A 16777-nucleotide genomic window follows, 5' to 3' on the forward strand; every position below is an offset into this window, starting at 1 on the left:
GATTTTTGTTCACATGCGGCAATTTGACTTTGATTTTCACTGTTTTTTTTTTCAATTTTTTTGGATAGGATTTTTTAATATAGTTTTCCCCAATCCATTCATAGGTCATTTTAGCCTAGTTTTTTGTTTGAGCCAAATTTCCATTTCTCTCACGCGTTTTTCGTTCACACGCGGCATTTTGGCATTGATTTTCAGTTTTTTTGTTTTGTTTGATCTGATTTGTTTAGAAATAGTTTTCCCAATTCAGTTATATTCTGTTTTGGGTCTAGCTTTTTGTTTAGTCTATGAAAATTCTTTGAATTGTACATCAGGACTTGTCCTGCTATGTTTTTTTATTTCGACCGTCATGATTTTTGTTACGACCATATGACGTCACAACCACTTTTTGTTCATTCGTTCATGCAATTTCAACATAAGTGCGTGCGTGACTGCATATTTCGCTCTTAGTGGAGCACGTTGTTTTGTTCATTGTCGTGATTAAATTTTTTTTCACACGTGACTTACCTCACTCTCAAAAATATCTTCCTGGCTTTGAAATTGACTTTTTGACTTATTTGACTTATTTACTTTAATTCAAAGAGATAAGGTCAAGTGAATGTGTCACTTCAAATCTGCTTTTTGTTCATTATTGCTTGCATTTTTAACCAGAGTGCGTGTGTGACGTTATTTTTGCTCTCCATGGAGCGAGTTTTCGTTCATTCGCGTGATTAAATTTTTGGTCACACTTGACTTACCTCACTCTCAAAAATGACTTCCTGACTCTAAAATTGGCTTCTCTTAACTATAATTCAAAGAGATAGGGTCAAATGGATGTGTGTCACTCTAAATGAAGGCTATTTGAAATCAGCTAATAGAGGCAGAAAAAACTTATACAGATTTTTTTTATCAAAATATAACATATCAGCCTTCAATGAAAAGACGTTTTTTTGGTCTGTCTTTTACTGTTTTTGTTTGACACTGCAATTCACTTCGTTTAACTAAATTTTGGATTAATTGACGTCATCTAAGCCAGTTTCAGCCTTTTTTGTCCTTATTCTGTAAAAACAGAGGCCGTGAACATATTTATGCAGCCTGAAAAATTTTGAATGTTTGCAGAATGCTTCCCTCTGAGGGTTCAAAGTTATGTTGACATTTTTTGTTGCGTTTCATTCTTGGTTGCATTTGCATCATGTCAAATATTCTCATTTAAACTCTTTGTTGGGAAAAAGGCGCCATAAAGGCTAACGTAACGTAAAACTTCTTAATTTTAAAATTACAATGATAAGAATTGCAAAGTTTTGCCAAATTGCATTTGTGTTGTATAAAATTTTGAAGTGTATTTGAGAAAACTATAGGTGTAATGAAAAGCTTCCATCAAAAATATAGGCATGTTTTACTTTTACTTTGAGAAAACTTCTAGGTCCGAATGTTGGTACTATGTTGGTCCAAATGTTTCGTACTATCAATTTTTTCACTTTGCTGAAATCAGTAAGGTTATGACGATCGTTGAAAAATAAGTCCATGTAAAGCAGGGTAACAATACGAAGAACTTGAAGTTGAATTAAATGCAATAAATGTCCTAGAGACAAAATTAAGTTCAAAATTTTGTGAATTATCTTTTGGCATGTCAGTTTGTTTTGTTTGACAGACAAGAAGAACTACTGTATATATTAACAATTATGACGCATTGATGTGCCTGTAGCATAATCAGACAAAAATTGTTCAAAATAGATTTGCTTCTGAGATCCCGAATGTGGATTTATTTGTCATTTGTAGATGTTTTGTGGTTTAAGCGATGTTTGTTGTCTTGTTTAATTTATTGAAACAGATCTTCCATTAAGGTTTTCAATAAATGTTCGGAAACATTTTTTCGGGTTTTTGTTAACTACTATGTCTAAAGATATAAAAATGGCATTCTTTTTCTAATTTTTCAAAAAGATTTTTTTGCGCTGTTGGTATTTGTTAATTGATGTGCATTACAATTGATGTGAAATGTACATTTAATTTTGCCCAATGTCTCTTTAATAGCCGCACAGCAATAGCTGGGGCTATTATTGGCCTTCGCTTGATTTTTTACAATTCAAAGAGTTTTTACAATTCAGAGAATTTGAATTGTATTGGGGCGCTGTCTTTTTTCTTTTTTTAAAGATCTGTTCACACATTTTCATGATTTTTGAAGTCAAATTGGAGTAGTGATTAATAGCCGCACAGCGCTAGCTGGGGCTATTATTGGTCTTCTTTCGGTTTTTTATTTCGTCGCGATTTTACGACCATATGACGTCACAACCACTTCAAATCTGCTTTTTGTGCATTCGGTCACGCAATTTCAACTGAAGTGCGTGTGTGACGTCATTTCTTAGTGGAGCGATTTTTTGTCCATTTGCGTGATTAACTTTTTGGTCACACTTGACTTACCTCACTCTCAAAAATGACTTCCTGACTCTAATATTGGCTTCTCTTAACTATAATTCAAAGAGATAAGGTCAAATGAGCGCGTGTGACTCTAAATGAAGGTTATTTAAAAGCAGCTATTAGAGGCAGCAAAAATTTATACAGATTTTTAATCAAAATAAAACATATCAGCCTTCAATGAAAAGACGAATTTTTTGGTCAGTCTTTTACCGTTTTTTTGAGATTGCAGATCTACAAAGCTATTGCGGCTATTTTCTGGCAATCTGCCAATTATGTTTTTCGTCACGCCGAAACAGGAAATGGAGTGAAAAAGCAATTGGTTTTGAGGCGTGAAATTTTTTCGCTAACTTTAGAGTGAGAAAACGGTGTTTGAACAAAAATTCGCTTTCTCGCTAGTGGATTTTTGTTCACTGTTTTTTTTTTTCAATTTTTTTGGATAGGATTTTTTTAATATGGTTTTCCCCAATCCATTCATAGGTCATTTTAGCCTAGTTTTTTGTTTGAGCCAAATTTCCCTTTCTCTCACGCGTTTTTCGTTCACACGCGGCATTTTGACATTGATTTTCAGTTTTTTTGTTTTGTTTGATCTGATTTGTTTAGAAATAGTTTTCCCAATTCAATTATACTCCGTTTTGGGTCTAGCTTTTTGTTTAGTCTATGAAAACTCTTTGAATTGTACATCAGGACTTGTCCTGCTATGTCTTTTTATATCGACCGTCATGATTTTTGTTGCGACCATACGACGTCACAACCACTTCAAATCTGCTTTTTGTTCATTCATTCATGCAATTTTAACCAGAGTGCGTGTGTGACGTTATTTTTTGCTCTTCGTGGAGCGAGTTTTCGTTCATTTGCGTGATTAAATTTTTGGTCACACTTGACTTACCTCACTCTCAAAAATGACTTCCTCACTTTGAAATAGACTTATTTACTTTAATTCAAAGAGATATGGTCAAATGGTTGTGTGTCACTCTAAATGAAGGCTATTTGAAAGCAGCTAATAGAGGCAGCAAAAATTTATACAGATTTTTAATCAAAATATAACATATCATCCTTCAATGAAAAGACGAATTTTTTGGTCAGTCTTTTACCGTTTTTTTCAGATCGCAGATCTACGAAGCTATTGCGGCTATTTTCTGGCAATCTGCCAACTATGTTTTTGGTCACGCCGAAACAGGCAATGGAGCGAAGAAGCAATTGGTTTTGAGGCGTGAAATTTTTTCGCTCTAACTTTAAAGTAGTGTGAGAAAACGGGGTTTGAACACAAATTCGCTTTCTTGCTAGTGGATTTTTGTTCACATGCGGCAATTTGACTTTGATTTTCACTGTTTTTTTTTTCAATTTTTTTGGATAGGATTTTTTAATATGGTTTTCCCCAATCCAGTCATAGGTCATTTTAGCCTAGTTTTTTGTTTGAGCCAAATTTCCATTTCTCTCCGCGTTTTTCGTTCACACGCGGCATTTTGACATTGATTTTCAGTTTTTTGTTTTGTTTGATCTGATTTGTTTAGAAATAGTTTTCCCAATTCAGTTATACTCCATTTTGGGTCTAGCTTTTGTTTAGTCTATGGAAATTCTTTGAATTGTACATCAGGACTTGTCCTGCTATGTTTTTTATTTCGACCGTCATGATTTTTGTTACGACCATATGACGATCGTTAAAAAATAAGTCCATGTAAAGCAGGGTAACAATACGAAGAACTTGAAGTTGAATTAAATGCAATAAATGTCCTAGAGAGAAAATGAAGTTCAAAGTTTTGTGAATTATCTTTTGGCATGTCAGTTTGTTTTGTTTGACAGACAAGAAGAACTACTGTATATATTAACAATTATGACGCATTGATGTGCCTGTAGCATAATCAGACAAAAATTGTTCAAAATAGATTTGCTTCTGAGATCCCGAATGTGGATTTATTTGTCATTTGTAGATGTTTTGTGGTTTAAGCGATGTTTGTTGTCTTGTTTAATTTATTGAAACAGATCTTCCATTAAGGTTTTCAATAAATGTTCGGAAACATTTTTTCGGGTTTTTGTTAACTACTATGTCTAAAGATATAAAAATGGCATTCTTTTTCTAATTTTTCAAAAAGATTTTTTTGCGCTGTTAGTATTTGTTAATTGATGTGCAATACAATTGATGTGAAATGTACATTTAATTTTGCTCAATGTCTCTTTAATAGCCGCACAGCAATAGCTGGGGCTATTATTGGCCTTCGCTTGATTTTTTACAATTCAAAGAGTTTTTACAATTCAGAGAATTTGAATTGTATTAGGGCGCTGTCTTTTTTCTTTTTTTAAAGATCTGTTCACAGATCTGTTTTTAAAGATCTGGCAATCTGCCAACTATGTTTTTGGTCACGCCGAAACAGGCAATGGAGCGAAGAAGCAATTGGTTTTGAGGCGTGAAATTTTTTCGCTCTAACTTTAAAGTAGTGTGAGAAAACGGGGTTTGAACACAAATTCGCTTTCTTGCTAGTGGATTTTTGTTCACATGCGGCAATTTGACTTTGATTTTCACTGTTTTTTTTCAATTTTTTTGGATAGGATTTTTTAATATGGTTTTCCCCAATCCAGTCATAGGTCATTTTAGCCTAGTTTTTTGTTTGAGCCAAATTTCCATTTCTCTCCGCGTTTTTCGTTCACACGCGGCATTTTGACATTGATTTTCAGTTTTTTGTTTTGTTTGATCTGATTTGTTTAGAAATAGTTTTCCCAATTCAGTTATACTCCATTTTGGGTCTAGCTTTTGTTTAGTCTATGGAAATTCTTTGAATTGTACATCAGGACTTGTCCTGCTATGTTTTTTATTTCGACCGTCATGATTTTTGTTACGACCATATGACGTCACAACCACTTTTTGTTCATTCGTTCATGCAATTTCAACATAAGTGCGTGCGTGACTTCATATTTTGCTCTTAGTGGAGCATGTTTTTTTGTTCATAGTCGTGATTAATTTTTTTTTCACACGTGACTTACCTCACTCTCAAAAATAACTTCCTGGCTTTGAAATTGAGTTTTTTTGACTTATTTGACTTATTTACTTTAATTCAAAGAGATAAGGTCAATCGAATGTGTCACTTCAAATCTGCTTTTTGTTCATGATTTCTTGCATTTTTAACCAGAGTGCGTGTGTGACGTTATTTTTTGCTCTTCGTGGAGCGAGTTTTTGTTCATTCGCGTGATTAAATTTTTGGTCACACTTGACTTACCTCACTCTCAAAAATGACTTCCTCACTTTGAATTAGACTTATTTACTTCAATTCAAAGAGATAAGGTCAAATGGATGTGTGTCACTGCAAATGAAGGCTATTTGAAAGCAGCTAATAGAGGCAGCAAACACTTATACAGATTTTTTATCAAAATATAACATATCATCCTTCAATGAAAAGACGTTTTTTTGGTCTGTCTTTTTTTACTGTTTTTGTTTGACACTGCAATTCACTTCATTTAACTAAATTTTGGATTAATTGACGTCATCTAAGCCAGTTTCAGCCTTTTTTGTCCTTATTCTGTAAAAACAGAGGCCGTGAAGATATTTACAGCAGCCTGAAAAATTTTGAATGTTCGCAGACTGCTTCCCTCTGAGGGTTCAAAGTTATGTTGACATTTTTTGTCACGTTTCACTCTTGGTTGCATTTGCATCATGTCAAATATTCTCATTTAAACTCTTTGTTGGGAAAAAGGCGCCATAAAGGCTAACGTAACGTAAAACTTAATTTTAAAATTATAATGATAAGAATTGCAAAGTTTTGCCAAAATGCGTTTGTGTTGTATAAAATTTTGAAGTGTTTTTGAGAAAACTATAGGTGTAATGAAAAGCTTCCATCAAAAATATAGGCATGTTTTACTTTTAGTTTGAGAAAACTTCAAGGTCCGAATGTTGGTACTATGTTGGTCCAAATGTTTCGTACTATCAATTTTTTCACTTTGCTGAAATCAGTAAGGTTATGACGATCGTTGAAAAATAAGTCCATGTAAAGCAGGGTAACAATACGAAGAACTTGAAGTTGAATTAAATGCAATAAATGTCCTAGAGAGAAAATGAAGTTCAAAGTTTTGTGAATTATCTTTTGGCATGTCAGTTTGTTTTGTTTGACAGACAAGAAGAACTACTGTATATATTAACAATTATGACGCATTGATGTGCCTGTAGCATAATCAGACAAAAATTGTTCAAAATAGATTTGCTTCTGAGATCCCGAATGTGGATTTATTTGTCATTTGTAGATGTTTTGTGGTTTAAGCGATGTTTGTTGTCTTGTTTAATTTATTGAAACAGATCTTCCATTAAGGTTTTCAATAAATGTTCGGAAACATTTTTTCGGGTTTTTGTTAACTACTATGTCTAAAGATATAAAAATGGCATTCTTTTTCTAATTTTTCAAAAAGATTTTTTTGCGCTGTTAGTATTTGTTAATTGATGTGCAATACAATTGATGTGAAATGTACATTTAATTTTGCTCAATGTCTCTTTAATAGCCGCACAGCAATAGCTGGGGCTATTATTGGCCTTCGCTTGCTTTTTTACAATTCAAAGAGTTTTTACAATTCAGAGAATTTGAATTGTATTAGGGCGCTGTCTTTTTTCTTTTTTTAAAGATCTGTTCACACATTTTCATGATTTTTGAAGTCAAATTGGAGTAGTGATTAATAGCCGCACAGCGCTAGCTGGGGCTATTATTGGCCTTCTTTCGGTTTTTTATTTCGTCGTCGCGATTTTACGACCATATGACGTCACAACCACTTCAAATCTGCTTTTTGTGCATTCGGTCACGCAATTTCAACTGAAGTGCGTGTGTGACGTCATTTTTCGCTCTTAGTGGAGCGATTTTTTTGTCCATTTGCGTGATTAACTTTTTGGTCACACTTGACTTACCTCACTCTCAAAAATGACTTCCTCACTTTGAATTAGACTTATTTACTTCAATTCAAAGAGATATGGTCAAATGGATGTGTGTTACTCCAAATGAAGGCTATTTGAAAGCAGCTAATAGAGGCAGCAAAAACTTATACAGATTTTTTTATCAAAATATAACATATCAGCCTTCAATGAAAAGACGTTTTTTTGGTCTGTCTTTTTTTACTGTTTTTGTTTGACACTGCAATTCACTTCATTTAACTAAATTTTGGATTAATTGACGTCATCTAAGCCAGTTTTAGCCTTTTTTGTCCTTATTCTGTAAAAACAGAGGCCGTGAAGATATTTACAGCAGCCTGAAAAATTTTGAATGTTCGCACAATGCTTCTTTCTGAGGGTTCAAAGTTATGTTGACATTTTTTGTCGCGTTTCACTCTTGGTTGCATTTGCATCATGTCAAATATTCTCATTTAAACTCTTTGTTGGGAAAAAGGCGCCATAAAGGCTAACGTAACGTAAAACTTAATTTTAAAATTATAATGATAAGAATTGCAAAGTTTTGCCAAAATGCGTTTGTGTTGTATAAAATTTTGAAGTGTTTTTGAGAAAACTATAGGTGTAATGAAAAGCTTCCATCAAAAATATAGGCATGTTTTACTTTTAGTTTGAGAAAACTTCAAGGTCCGAATGTTGGTACTATGTTGGTCCAAATGTTTCGTACTATCAATTTTTTCACTTTGCTGAAATCAGTAAGGTTATGACGATCGTTGAAAAATAAGTCCATGTAAAGCAGGGTAACAATACGAAGAACTTGAAGTTGAATTAAATGCAATAAATGTCCTAGAGAGAAAATGAAGTTCAAAGTTTTGTGAATTATCTTTTGGCATGTCAGTTTGTTTTGTTTGACAGACAAGAAGAACTACTGTATATATTAACAATTATGACGCATTGATGTGCCTGTAGCATAATCAGACAAAAATTGTTCAAAATAGATTTGCTTCTGAGATCCCGAATGTGGATTTATTTGTCATTTGTAGATGTTTTGTGGTTTAAGCGATGTTTGTTGTCTTGTTTAATTTATTGAAACAGATCTTCCATTAAGGTTTTCAATAAATGTTCGGAAACATTTTTTCGGGTTTTTGTTAACTACTATGTCTAAAGATATAAAAATGGCATTCTTTTTCTAATTTTTCAAGAAGATTTTGTTGCGCTGTTGGTATTTGTTAATTGATGTGCAATACAATTGATGTGAAATGTAAATTTAATTTTGCTCAATGTCTCTTTAATAGCCGCACAGCAATAGCTGGGGCTATTATTGGCCTTCGCTTGATTTTTTACAATTCAAAGACTTTTTACAATTCAGAGAATTTGAATTGTATTAGGGCGCTGTCTTTTTTCTTTTTTTAAAGATCTGTTCACACATTTTCATGATTTTTGAAGTCAAATTGGAGTAGTGATTAATAGCCGCACAGCGCTAGCTGGGGCTATTATTGGCCTTCTTTCGGTTTTTTATTTCGTCGTCGCGATTTTACGACCATATGACGTCACAACCACTTCAAATCTGCTTTTTGTGCATTCGGTCACGCAATTTCAACTGAAGTGCATGTGTGACGTCATTTTCCGCTCTTAGTGGAGCAATTTTTTTGTCCATTTGCGTGATTAACTTTTTGGTCACACTTGACTTACCTCACTCTCAAAAATGACTTCCTGACTCTAAAATTGGCTTCTCTTTACTATAATTCAAAGAGATAAGGTCAAATGAGTGCGTGTGACTCTAAATGAAGGTTATTTAAAAGCAGCTATTAGAGGCAGCGAAAATTTATACAGATTTTTAATCAAAATATAACATATCAGCCTTCAATGAAAAGACGAATTTTTTGGTCAGTCTTTTACCGTTTTTTTGAGATTGCAGATCTACAGAGCTTTTGCGGCTATTTTCTGGCAATCTGCCAATTATGTTTTTCGTCACGCCGAAAAAGGAAATGGAGTGAAAAAGCAATTGGTTTTGAGCCGTGAAATTTTTTCGCTCTAACTTTAGAGTAGAGTGAGAAAACGGTGTTTGAACAAAAATTCGCTTTCTCGCTAGTGGATTTTTGTTCACCGTTTTTTTTCAATTGTTTTGGATAGGATTTTTTAATATGGTTTTCCCCAATCCATTCATAGGTCATTTAAGCCTAGTTTTTTGTTTGAGCCAAATTTCCATTTCTCTCCGCGTTTTTCGTTCACACGCGGCATTTTGACATTGATTTTCAGTTTTTTGTTTTGTTTGATCTGATTTGTTTAGAAATAGTTTTCCCAATTCAGTTATACTTCATTTTGGGTCTAGATTTTTGTTTAGTCTATGGAAATTCTTTGAATTGTACATCAGGACTTGTCCTGCTATGTTTTTTATTTCGACCGTCATGATTTTTGTTACGACCATATGACGTCACAACCACTTCAAATCTGCTTTTTGTTCATTCATTCATGCAATTTTAACCAGAGTGCGTGTGTGACGTTATTTTTTGCTCTTCGTGGAGCGAGTTTTCGTTCATTCGCGTGATTAAATTTTTGGTCACACTTGACTTACCTCACTCTCAAAAATGACTTCCTCACTTTGAAATAGACTTATTTACTTTAATTCAAAGATAAGGTCAAATGGATGTGTGTCACTCTAAATGAAGGCTATTTGAAAGCAGCTAATAGAGGCAGCAAAAACTTATCCAGATTTTTTATCAAAATATAACATATCAGCCTTCAATGAAAAGACGTTTTTTTGGTCTGTCTTTTTTTACTGTTTTTGTTTGACACTGCAAATCTACTAAGCTATTGCCGCTATTTTTTGGCAATCTGACAGCTATATTTCGGTTTTCGTTGATTTATTCCTCTTTGAGCATATCAGATGCCATAGTTATGGGACACAATTAGAAAAACTGCGAGCATATAAACATTAAAGTATTAAAATTTATTTTAATTTTGCTCAATGTCTTTTTCAGTTATCAGGTGCCATTGTTATGAGATGCCATAGTTATGAGGACACAATTGAAGAACTGCTCTTTTTTATAATCTTTGAAAACAATACCTTTAGTTTAAAAATTATAATTTTTAATTCATGAATAAATTGGCGAACGTTTTCTTATCTGTAGATGGTAAAATTTCGTGTCAAGATGCAATGCCTTGAGCACTAATTTGGTGTAAAAGTTCAGAATGATATCTATTTTGCACTGTTTTCTGCAATTTTGCACTGTTTTCTCCCATTTTGCACTGTTTTCTCCCATTTTGCACTGTTTTCTCCCATTTTGCACTGTTTTCTCCCATTTTGCACTGTTTTCTGCAATTTTGCTGTCATGTCTTGTGTTTTTCCAATAGACTTTACTTTCAGAAACTGTGGGATTCAAAGTCCTCTCTGGTTTAAGATTAGCTGCTGTTTAAGGATAAGATTGGTCAGAGCATTATGCGAACGAGCTTTATCGAGAATGTTTTAACTTTGGAAATAAAACTATTTAAGTTACTTTGACTACAAATATTTGGGCTGTTCAATTTTTTAGTCAAGAGGGTTTTTATTACTGTAGCTGCACAAAGGTGTCGCAGCTAATTTGCGGCAATTCTGTCTGCTGTTTTAAGATACTCATAGGCAACGTCTGACACCCTTCTATTTCGTTTTCTTATAAAACTTCGAAATAAGAGCGCTTTCCATGCTTTCAGATTTTACGTTTCGTCATTCTCAGTTTGTTGCTTAAAACTTTTTTTGCTTTTGGTTATCGAAAAACGATAAGATGGTGAGACGTGTGCACATGTTTCGGACGAACTTTTTTTATATCTCGAAATTTTTTGCAACTTTTTTGTGTACTTATGAAACTTTTGGTTGGCTAGGCTTGATAGCTTCAAAGTGATGCTACAATAACTGTTTTGTGTTTTTTTAAATTATATCAAGAAAATTTGTGCTGTTTTTGAAATATAAAGACAATGGTTAACGTAAACATTAAAGCTATAATATTTACTGCAAATATAGACAAATTGTACAAGCAATATTGTAAACTAATATACTGCTACGTATATATTTTTAGCTTTTTTGTAATTATTGAGTTCTCGTTGTCTGATTGGCTGAATGTTCTGGTCTAATTTGGACACTAGTTGGGAGATAAATGAGCTCCTGTTCTGATCCACAGATTTCTACTTCTATCTGTTGCCACACACTCTCGCAAATTGTGGTGTTTTGGGGGATTATAACTGCCACGTTTTTGGACGAGGTCTCTATTTGCAAATGATCACCCATTTTGTCAACCTAAAACAATAAGGATCAGATCAATTATATTTTCACATTTTTGGAACAAGAAAACATCTAATAACAAGCTGTTCATAGTTTTACCAGTCATAAGTAATATTTACATTCTATTTTTCGAACTTTTTCGTGACTTGAATTGTGATAAGATATAGGCGATGCAAAATATGTTTTTTTTGTGCATCACTATTTAAGTACAGTAAAAATTAACAGCAAATATCTATCAATTTAAAAAGTGCCGTGAGAAATTAGCTGAAAAGAACAAAATCCGTATTAACTTGGTTCATGAGATAGTTGTTCAAATCAGCCAAAGTTTGTTGCTATATTCCTTGTGCGTTTTGATTAAGCATATCATACCGTTTTAAACTTAAACCTAATGTAGAACTTTTTTTTACAAATGAAAATAATGATAATGGCAGAAGTATAGGAAAATTGGTATAAACTTTTAAAAGGTATATTTGAAGAGAATGTACATGCGAAAAGCACCAAAATCTGACACAAGTAGCAAAAGTTCTACAGAAAGCAGGAAAAAATAACAACGTGAGTAGCTGATGAATTTGAATTTTTAACCAAACTTTTGATTTTAAATTTAAGGAAAATTTAATCACTTGTTAAGTTTTGGTATTATATTTTCCTGGTGTCACCTATAGTAAATTTGTGTAAAATGCCTGTTAGGCAATGAGCGAAGCTTGCAGAAGGAAATGCATTTCAGTTCCCTCAACTTCAAAATAGGTCAAAAATTGTCTCAATTTAATATATCGTAACAGCACCTTTTGTGAAACTGTACTCGCTATATTACCTTTGATATCAGCCCGTTTTGAAAAAGCTCTTGAATTTTGTTATAATTGTTCACAGATTTTAATTCGCAAATGCTGCAAGTCAATATTTTGAAAATTGAGTGCTTGAGTTGTTTCTTAAATGATTTCAAAAATTTTTTGAAGATTATTATGATTCTTACCTGAAAGCAATAAACTTGCGAGCATTTTGGGTGTTTAATTCCATTTATGCACTCGACATGGCTGCCCAGCCTAGATTGGAACTCAGGGTGTAACAGAAGCCCACTTCGTTTCAATAGCTGTTTCTCGACTTCCAAATATTTTCCATGTTTGTAAGAGTTGTTCAGATCCTTCACAAATTTTCTGGTTTCAGAGCAGTGCGCGTTAGTTGATTGACTAGTAAAAGCCACTGCTGTTTTGAGTGCAGCTCCTAACATAACAAAAGTTTGAATTATTAACTGGAAATTATTAAGTTTACACATTTTTGAACCGGTTATCGGTGCTAAAAAATGTTGGGCTATTGTTAAAGATATTTTGGGCTAAATATTTTCTTGGAGGCTTTTTATGCCGCTGTTTTTGTTTGTTTTTAGGTGTTAAATGAAAAATAAAAGTTACCTGTTCGCTCCATTCGCAATATTGAATGAAGTTGATCGTTTCACGCAAAAACTGCGAAAGTTTACACCTGACATTATCATCAGATAAACGTCACTTTTTAAGTTGTTTTAATTTATACAGACGATTTCTTTGCTTAATTGAGCTAGAACTTAAAAGTTAATCTGACTTTCTTTCGAATTGTTTACCAAGCTTGTTGTATTAATCACTACTGTTTATGATAGTTAGCTGGTAGTTTTATTGAATTACCATTGCCATAATGGTTATTACTTCGAACACAATCGATGGTGTGAGCTCTCAAAAATAACATAGATATAATCCATTAAAGCAGTATTCGTTGAAACAGTCATAAAATAATGTTTTGGTGATTGCGGTAGTCAGTGGTCTTAATTCGCTGCTGTTGATTTCACTTCTTCAAGACAAGCTGTAAGCGCAACTTAGATTCTGGTAACTTTTGCGCCATTATGTTGATATAATTACATCATTGTAAAGAACCATCTCTCGTAGTGTACTTTACTTGCGACGGGGCCAAAAATATTTTCTCTAGCATGTTGTGTTACGATGATGTCATGTAAAAACGGGATTGATTTGGTGGCGCTCGAAAACGAACCGAAAGGCAGAACCATTAGTATTACTTACTATTAGTCATAATTTAAAGCCATTCTTTTTCAAAGTTTTGCAAGTTTGACTGTAATTGTTATTGAATGCGTGTGATCAAATGTCGTTTTTGTGTGACGTCAAATATGCACTCCCCGATTGTATCAAATAATTGAATTGATCGATTAAATGATACAACAGCGATGAAAGCCAGTACTTCCAAGTCAGCTTTCAATTTTTTAGGTGTTGACAACTATGGCGTGATTAGTGACGTTTAACATTATCGCTGATTTTTTTTTATGACTCACTGGAGTAATAACACAGTGTTCTAACTTGAACCTTAGCCGAAAAAATTAACAGTGGTTTCAGCATGAAATAGTAGTTTTATGGCTCGAATATTAAAGAGCTTATCAATCATCGGTTCTCCTAGACAGCTAATAATCTCGGGGTCGGATTTATTACTTAAATAATTTGAAAGCTTCACTTCTGAGGTATGGTTTGTTCTAGACAACTGAATTTTGGCCGAAAAGGATCTCACTGGCATTTGAGAACTTCTAATCAAGATACTGCTGAAATTGCCTCAGATTAATTTTTTCTTTTTGATTGTGTAATGAATTTGCGTGTCTTTTCGTATTGAGCAGCGGGAGTAGTAATAGAGTGTTGTGTATCAATACTAGGGGGTCCACGGTGTGTAAAAAGCGACCCCTCAGTTTTGGCCGAAAATTTGATGATCTCTGATCGAGAGACTACGGTATTGGAACAGCAACGCCATGGGGGTCTCTCTCGGTTTCCTTCAGCAAAAACCAAGTTTGTAATACCCCCATCAATTTCATCTCTCGTAACGCGGTTATTCATTTAAAGAGCATGTCAATTTTAGCTAACGTCTGTTTACTGCAACTACAATTTGTGAAATGATCTTGCCAAATGGATTTCTTCCAAACGCTTGTTTCGAGTTCGTCTTCATATAATGTCCCATCGCGCCCAAGCGCTTTTCAGGAAAATTTTAGGCGGATATATTTACAAGTAAACGTTTAGAGGTGATCGTTTTTTTACACACCGTGGACCCCCCCCCTTCTCCCTAGTATTGATACACAGCACTCCTATTACTACTAGCGAAATAAACTGGTCAACCCTGAAGTCATCAAGTCACTGAGCAGTTCTCTCAGAGCCTTACTAGTCTGTCCCTACTAGCTATTCCCTGAAAATGTTGAAGCTTCATAAATTTATAGGTCCAAGGGCAGTTTTTAAAGTTTGGCCCCCTCTCGCACTGCTCGTATAGGCGTAATCTCTGTGAAAAAAAATAAGGGGTGGATACCTCCCTTTTTGTCCCGTGTTATTTTTTCCTGGCCCACCCCACATTCTTGTCACCACCTCATAATTGAAGATAAGCACTCAGCCTAAGCTAGCGAAATACAAAGCCAACTCCTCGGTTATAGTTTATGATATCATGTATTTATATTCATTAATTCTAGTCCAGGTCCAACAATTTGACAGGAAGATTATTGAAACAAAGTGAAAGCTAAAATTTGAGCGGAATCTTTTGAGACAGGTGAAGAGCTCTTTAATCATGTAATGTTAAACAATGTTCTACCGTCAAACCTCGATCAATTTTCAGATTTTTAGATTTTCAACTTAGTGCATAGGATCAGGAATATATTTGATTGTTTTTGATAGCTGTCGAACGATGGCTGAAGCAATTATTGTGAACATGCCTGAATTTTAAGTAAAATTTTGGCTTATTTTGCTGTTTTTACTTTTTGAGTCACTTTTTCGCCCTTGACCTCGGCATTCGCGTGATTTAATGCTGCATCGCATTCACAAGTGCCAGCACTTGAACCCAAATGGTGGCAGGTTTCTACTATTTTTTGGACAATTTATTGACGTTTAACATTATCGCTGATTTTTTTATGACTCACTGGAGTAATAACAGTGTTCTAACTTGAACCTTAGCCGAAAAAATTAACAGTGGTTTCAGCATGAAATAGTAGTTTTATGGCTCGAATATTAAAGAGCTTATCAATCATCGGTTCTCCTAGACAGCTAATAATCTCGGGGTCGGATTTATTACTTAAATAATTTGAAAGCTTCACTTCTGAGGTATGGTTTGTTCTAGACAACTGAATTTTGGCCAAAAAGGATCTCACTGGCATTTGAGAACTTCTAATCAAGATACTGCTGAAATTGCCTCAGATTAATTTTTTCTTTTTGATTGTGTAATGAATTTGCGTGTCTTTTCGTATTGAGCAGCGGGAGTAGTAATAGAGTGTTGTGTATCAATACTAGGGGGTCCACGGTGTGTAAAAAGCGACCCCTCAGTTTTGGCCGAAAATTTGATGATCTCTGATCGAGAGACTACGGTATTGGAACAGCAACGCCATGGGGGTCTCTCTCGGTTTCCTTCAGCAAAAAAATGTTGAAGCTTCATAAATTTATAGGTCCAAGGGCAGTTTTTAAAGTTTGGCCCCCTCTCGCACTGCTCGTATAGGCGTAATCTCTGTGAAAAAAAAATAAGGGGTGGAGACCTCCCTTTTTGTCCCGTGTTATTTTTTCCTGGCCCACCCCACATTCTTGTCACCCTCATAATTGAAGATAAGCACTCAGCCTAAGCTAGCGAAATACAAAGCCAACTCCTCGGTTATAGTTTATGATATGTATTTATATTCATTAATTCTAGTCCAGGTCCAGCAATTTGACAGGAAGATTATTGAAACAAAGTGAAAGCTAAAATTTAAGCGGAATCTTTTGAGACAGGTGAAGAGCTCTTTAATCATGTAATGTTAAACAATGTTCTACCGTCAAACCTCGATCAATTTTCAGATTTTTAGATTTTCAACTTAGTGCATAGGATCAGGAATATATTTGATTGTTTTTGATAGCTGTCGAACGATGGCTGAAGCAATTATTGTGAACATGCCTGAATTTTAAGTAAAATTTAGGCTTATTTTGCTGTTTTTACTTTTTGAGTCACTTTTTCGCCCTTGACCTCGGCATTCGCGTGATTTAATGCTGCATCGCATTCACAAGTGCCAGCACTTGAACCCAAATGGTGGCAGGTTTCTACTATTTTTTTGGACAATTTATTGACGTTTAACATTATTGCTGATTTTTTTATGACTCACTGGAGTAATAACAGTGTTCTAACTTGAACCTTAGCCGAAAAAATTAACAGTGGTTTCAGCATGAAATAGTAGTTTTATGGCTCGAATATTAAAGAGCTTATCAATCATCGGTTCTCCTAGACAGCTAATAATCTCGGGGTCGGATTTATTACTTAAATAATTT

General features: G+C 34.2%; 2 protein-coding genes across 4 annotated transcripts in view; one reads left to right on the top strand and one right to left on the bottom strand.

Moving 5' to 3' along the window:
• Positions 1-16777, top strand: part of LOC142354358 (uncharacterized) — a 406219-nt gene that overhangs the window by 31387 nt on the left and 358055 nt on the right. The gene's annotated exons all lie outside the window — the stretch shown is intronic.
• LOC142353974 (uncharacterized) lies at positions 11146-13599 on the bottom strand. 3 transcript variants are annotated; one of them, XM_075406215.1, is made up of 3 exons: positions 13538-13599; positions 12469-12716; positions 11146-11513 (listed from the first exon to the last, which is right to left on the bottom strand). In XM_075406215.1, the coding sequence occupies exons 1-3, from the start codon at positions 13545-13547 to the stop codon at positions 11307-11309; spliced, it is 465 nt and encodes a 154-aa protein (XP_075262330.1). In that variant the 5' UTR covers positions 13548-13599; the 3' UTR covers positions 11146-11306. The 3 variants fall into 3 exon arrangements, with proteins under 3 accessions (XP_075262330.1, XP_075262329.1, XP_075262328.1); XM_075406214.1 differs by lacking the exon at positions 13538-13599 and adding an exon at positions 12902-13363; XM_075406213.1 differs by lacking the exon at positions 13538-13599 and having other exon boundaries at positions 12469-12885.

The sequence above is a fragment of the Convolutriloba macropyga genome, chromosome 15, assembly GCF_964194025.1.
Source record: "Convolutriloba macropyga chromosome 15, txConMacr16.3, whole genome shotgun sequence".
Taxonomy (NCBI): Eukaryota; Metazoa; Xenacoelomorpha; order Acoela; family Convolutidae; genus Convolutriloba; species Convolutriloba macropyga.

What these genes read in the sequence shown, in the direction of transcription:
- LOC142353974 (XM_075406213.1), bottom strand. Translation starts at nt 12,768, where the DNA reads ATGTGTAAACTTAATAATTTCCAGTTAATAATTCAAACTTTTGTTATG. An exon ending in CGCAAGTTTATTGCTTTCAG is followed by an intron (nt 11,514 to 12,468) that starts GTAAGAATCATA and finishes TTATTGTTTTAG; the next exon opens with GTTGACAAAATGGGTGATCA.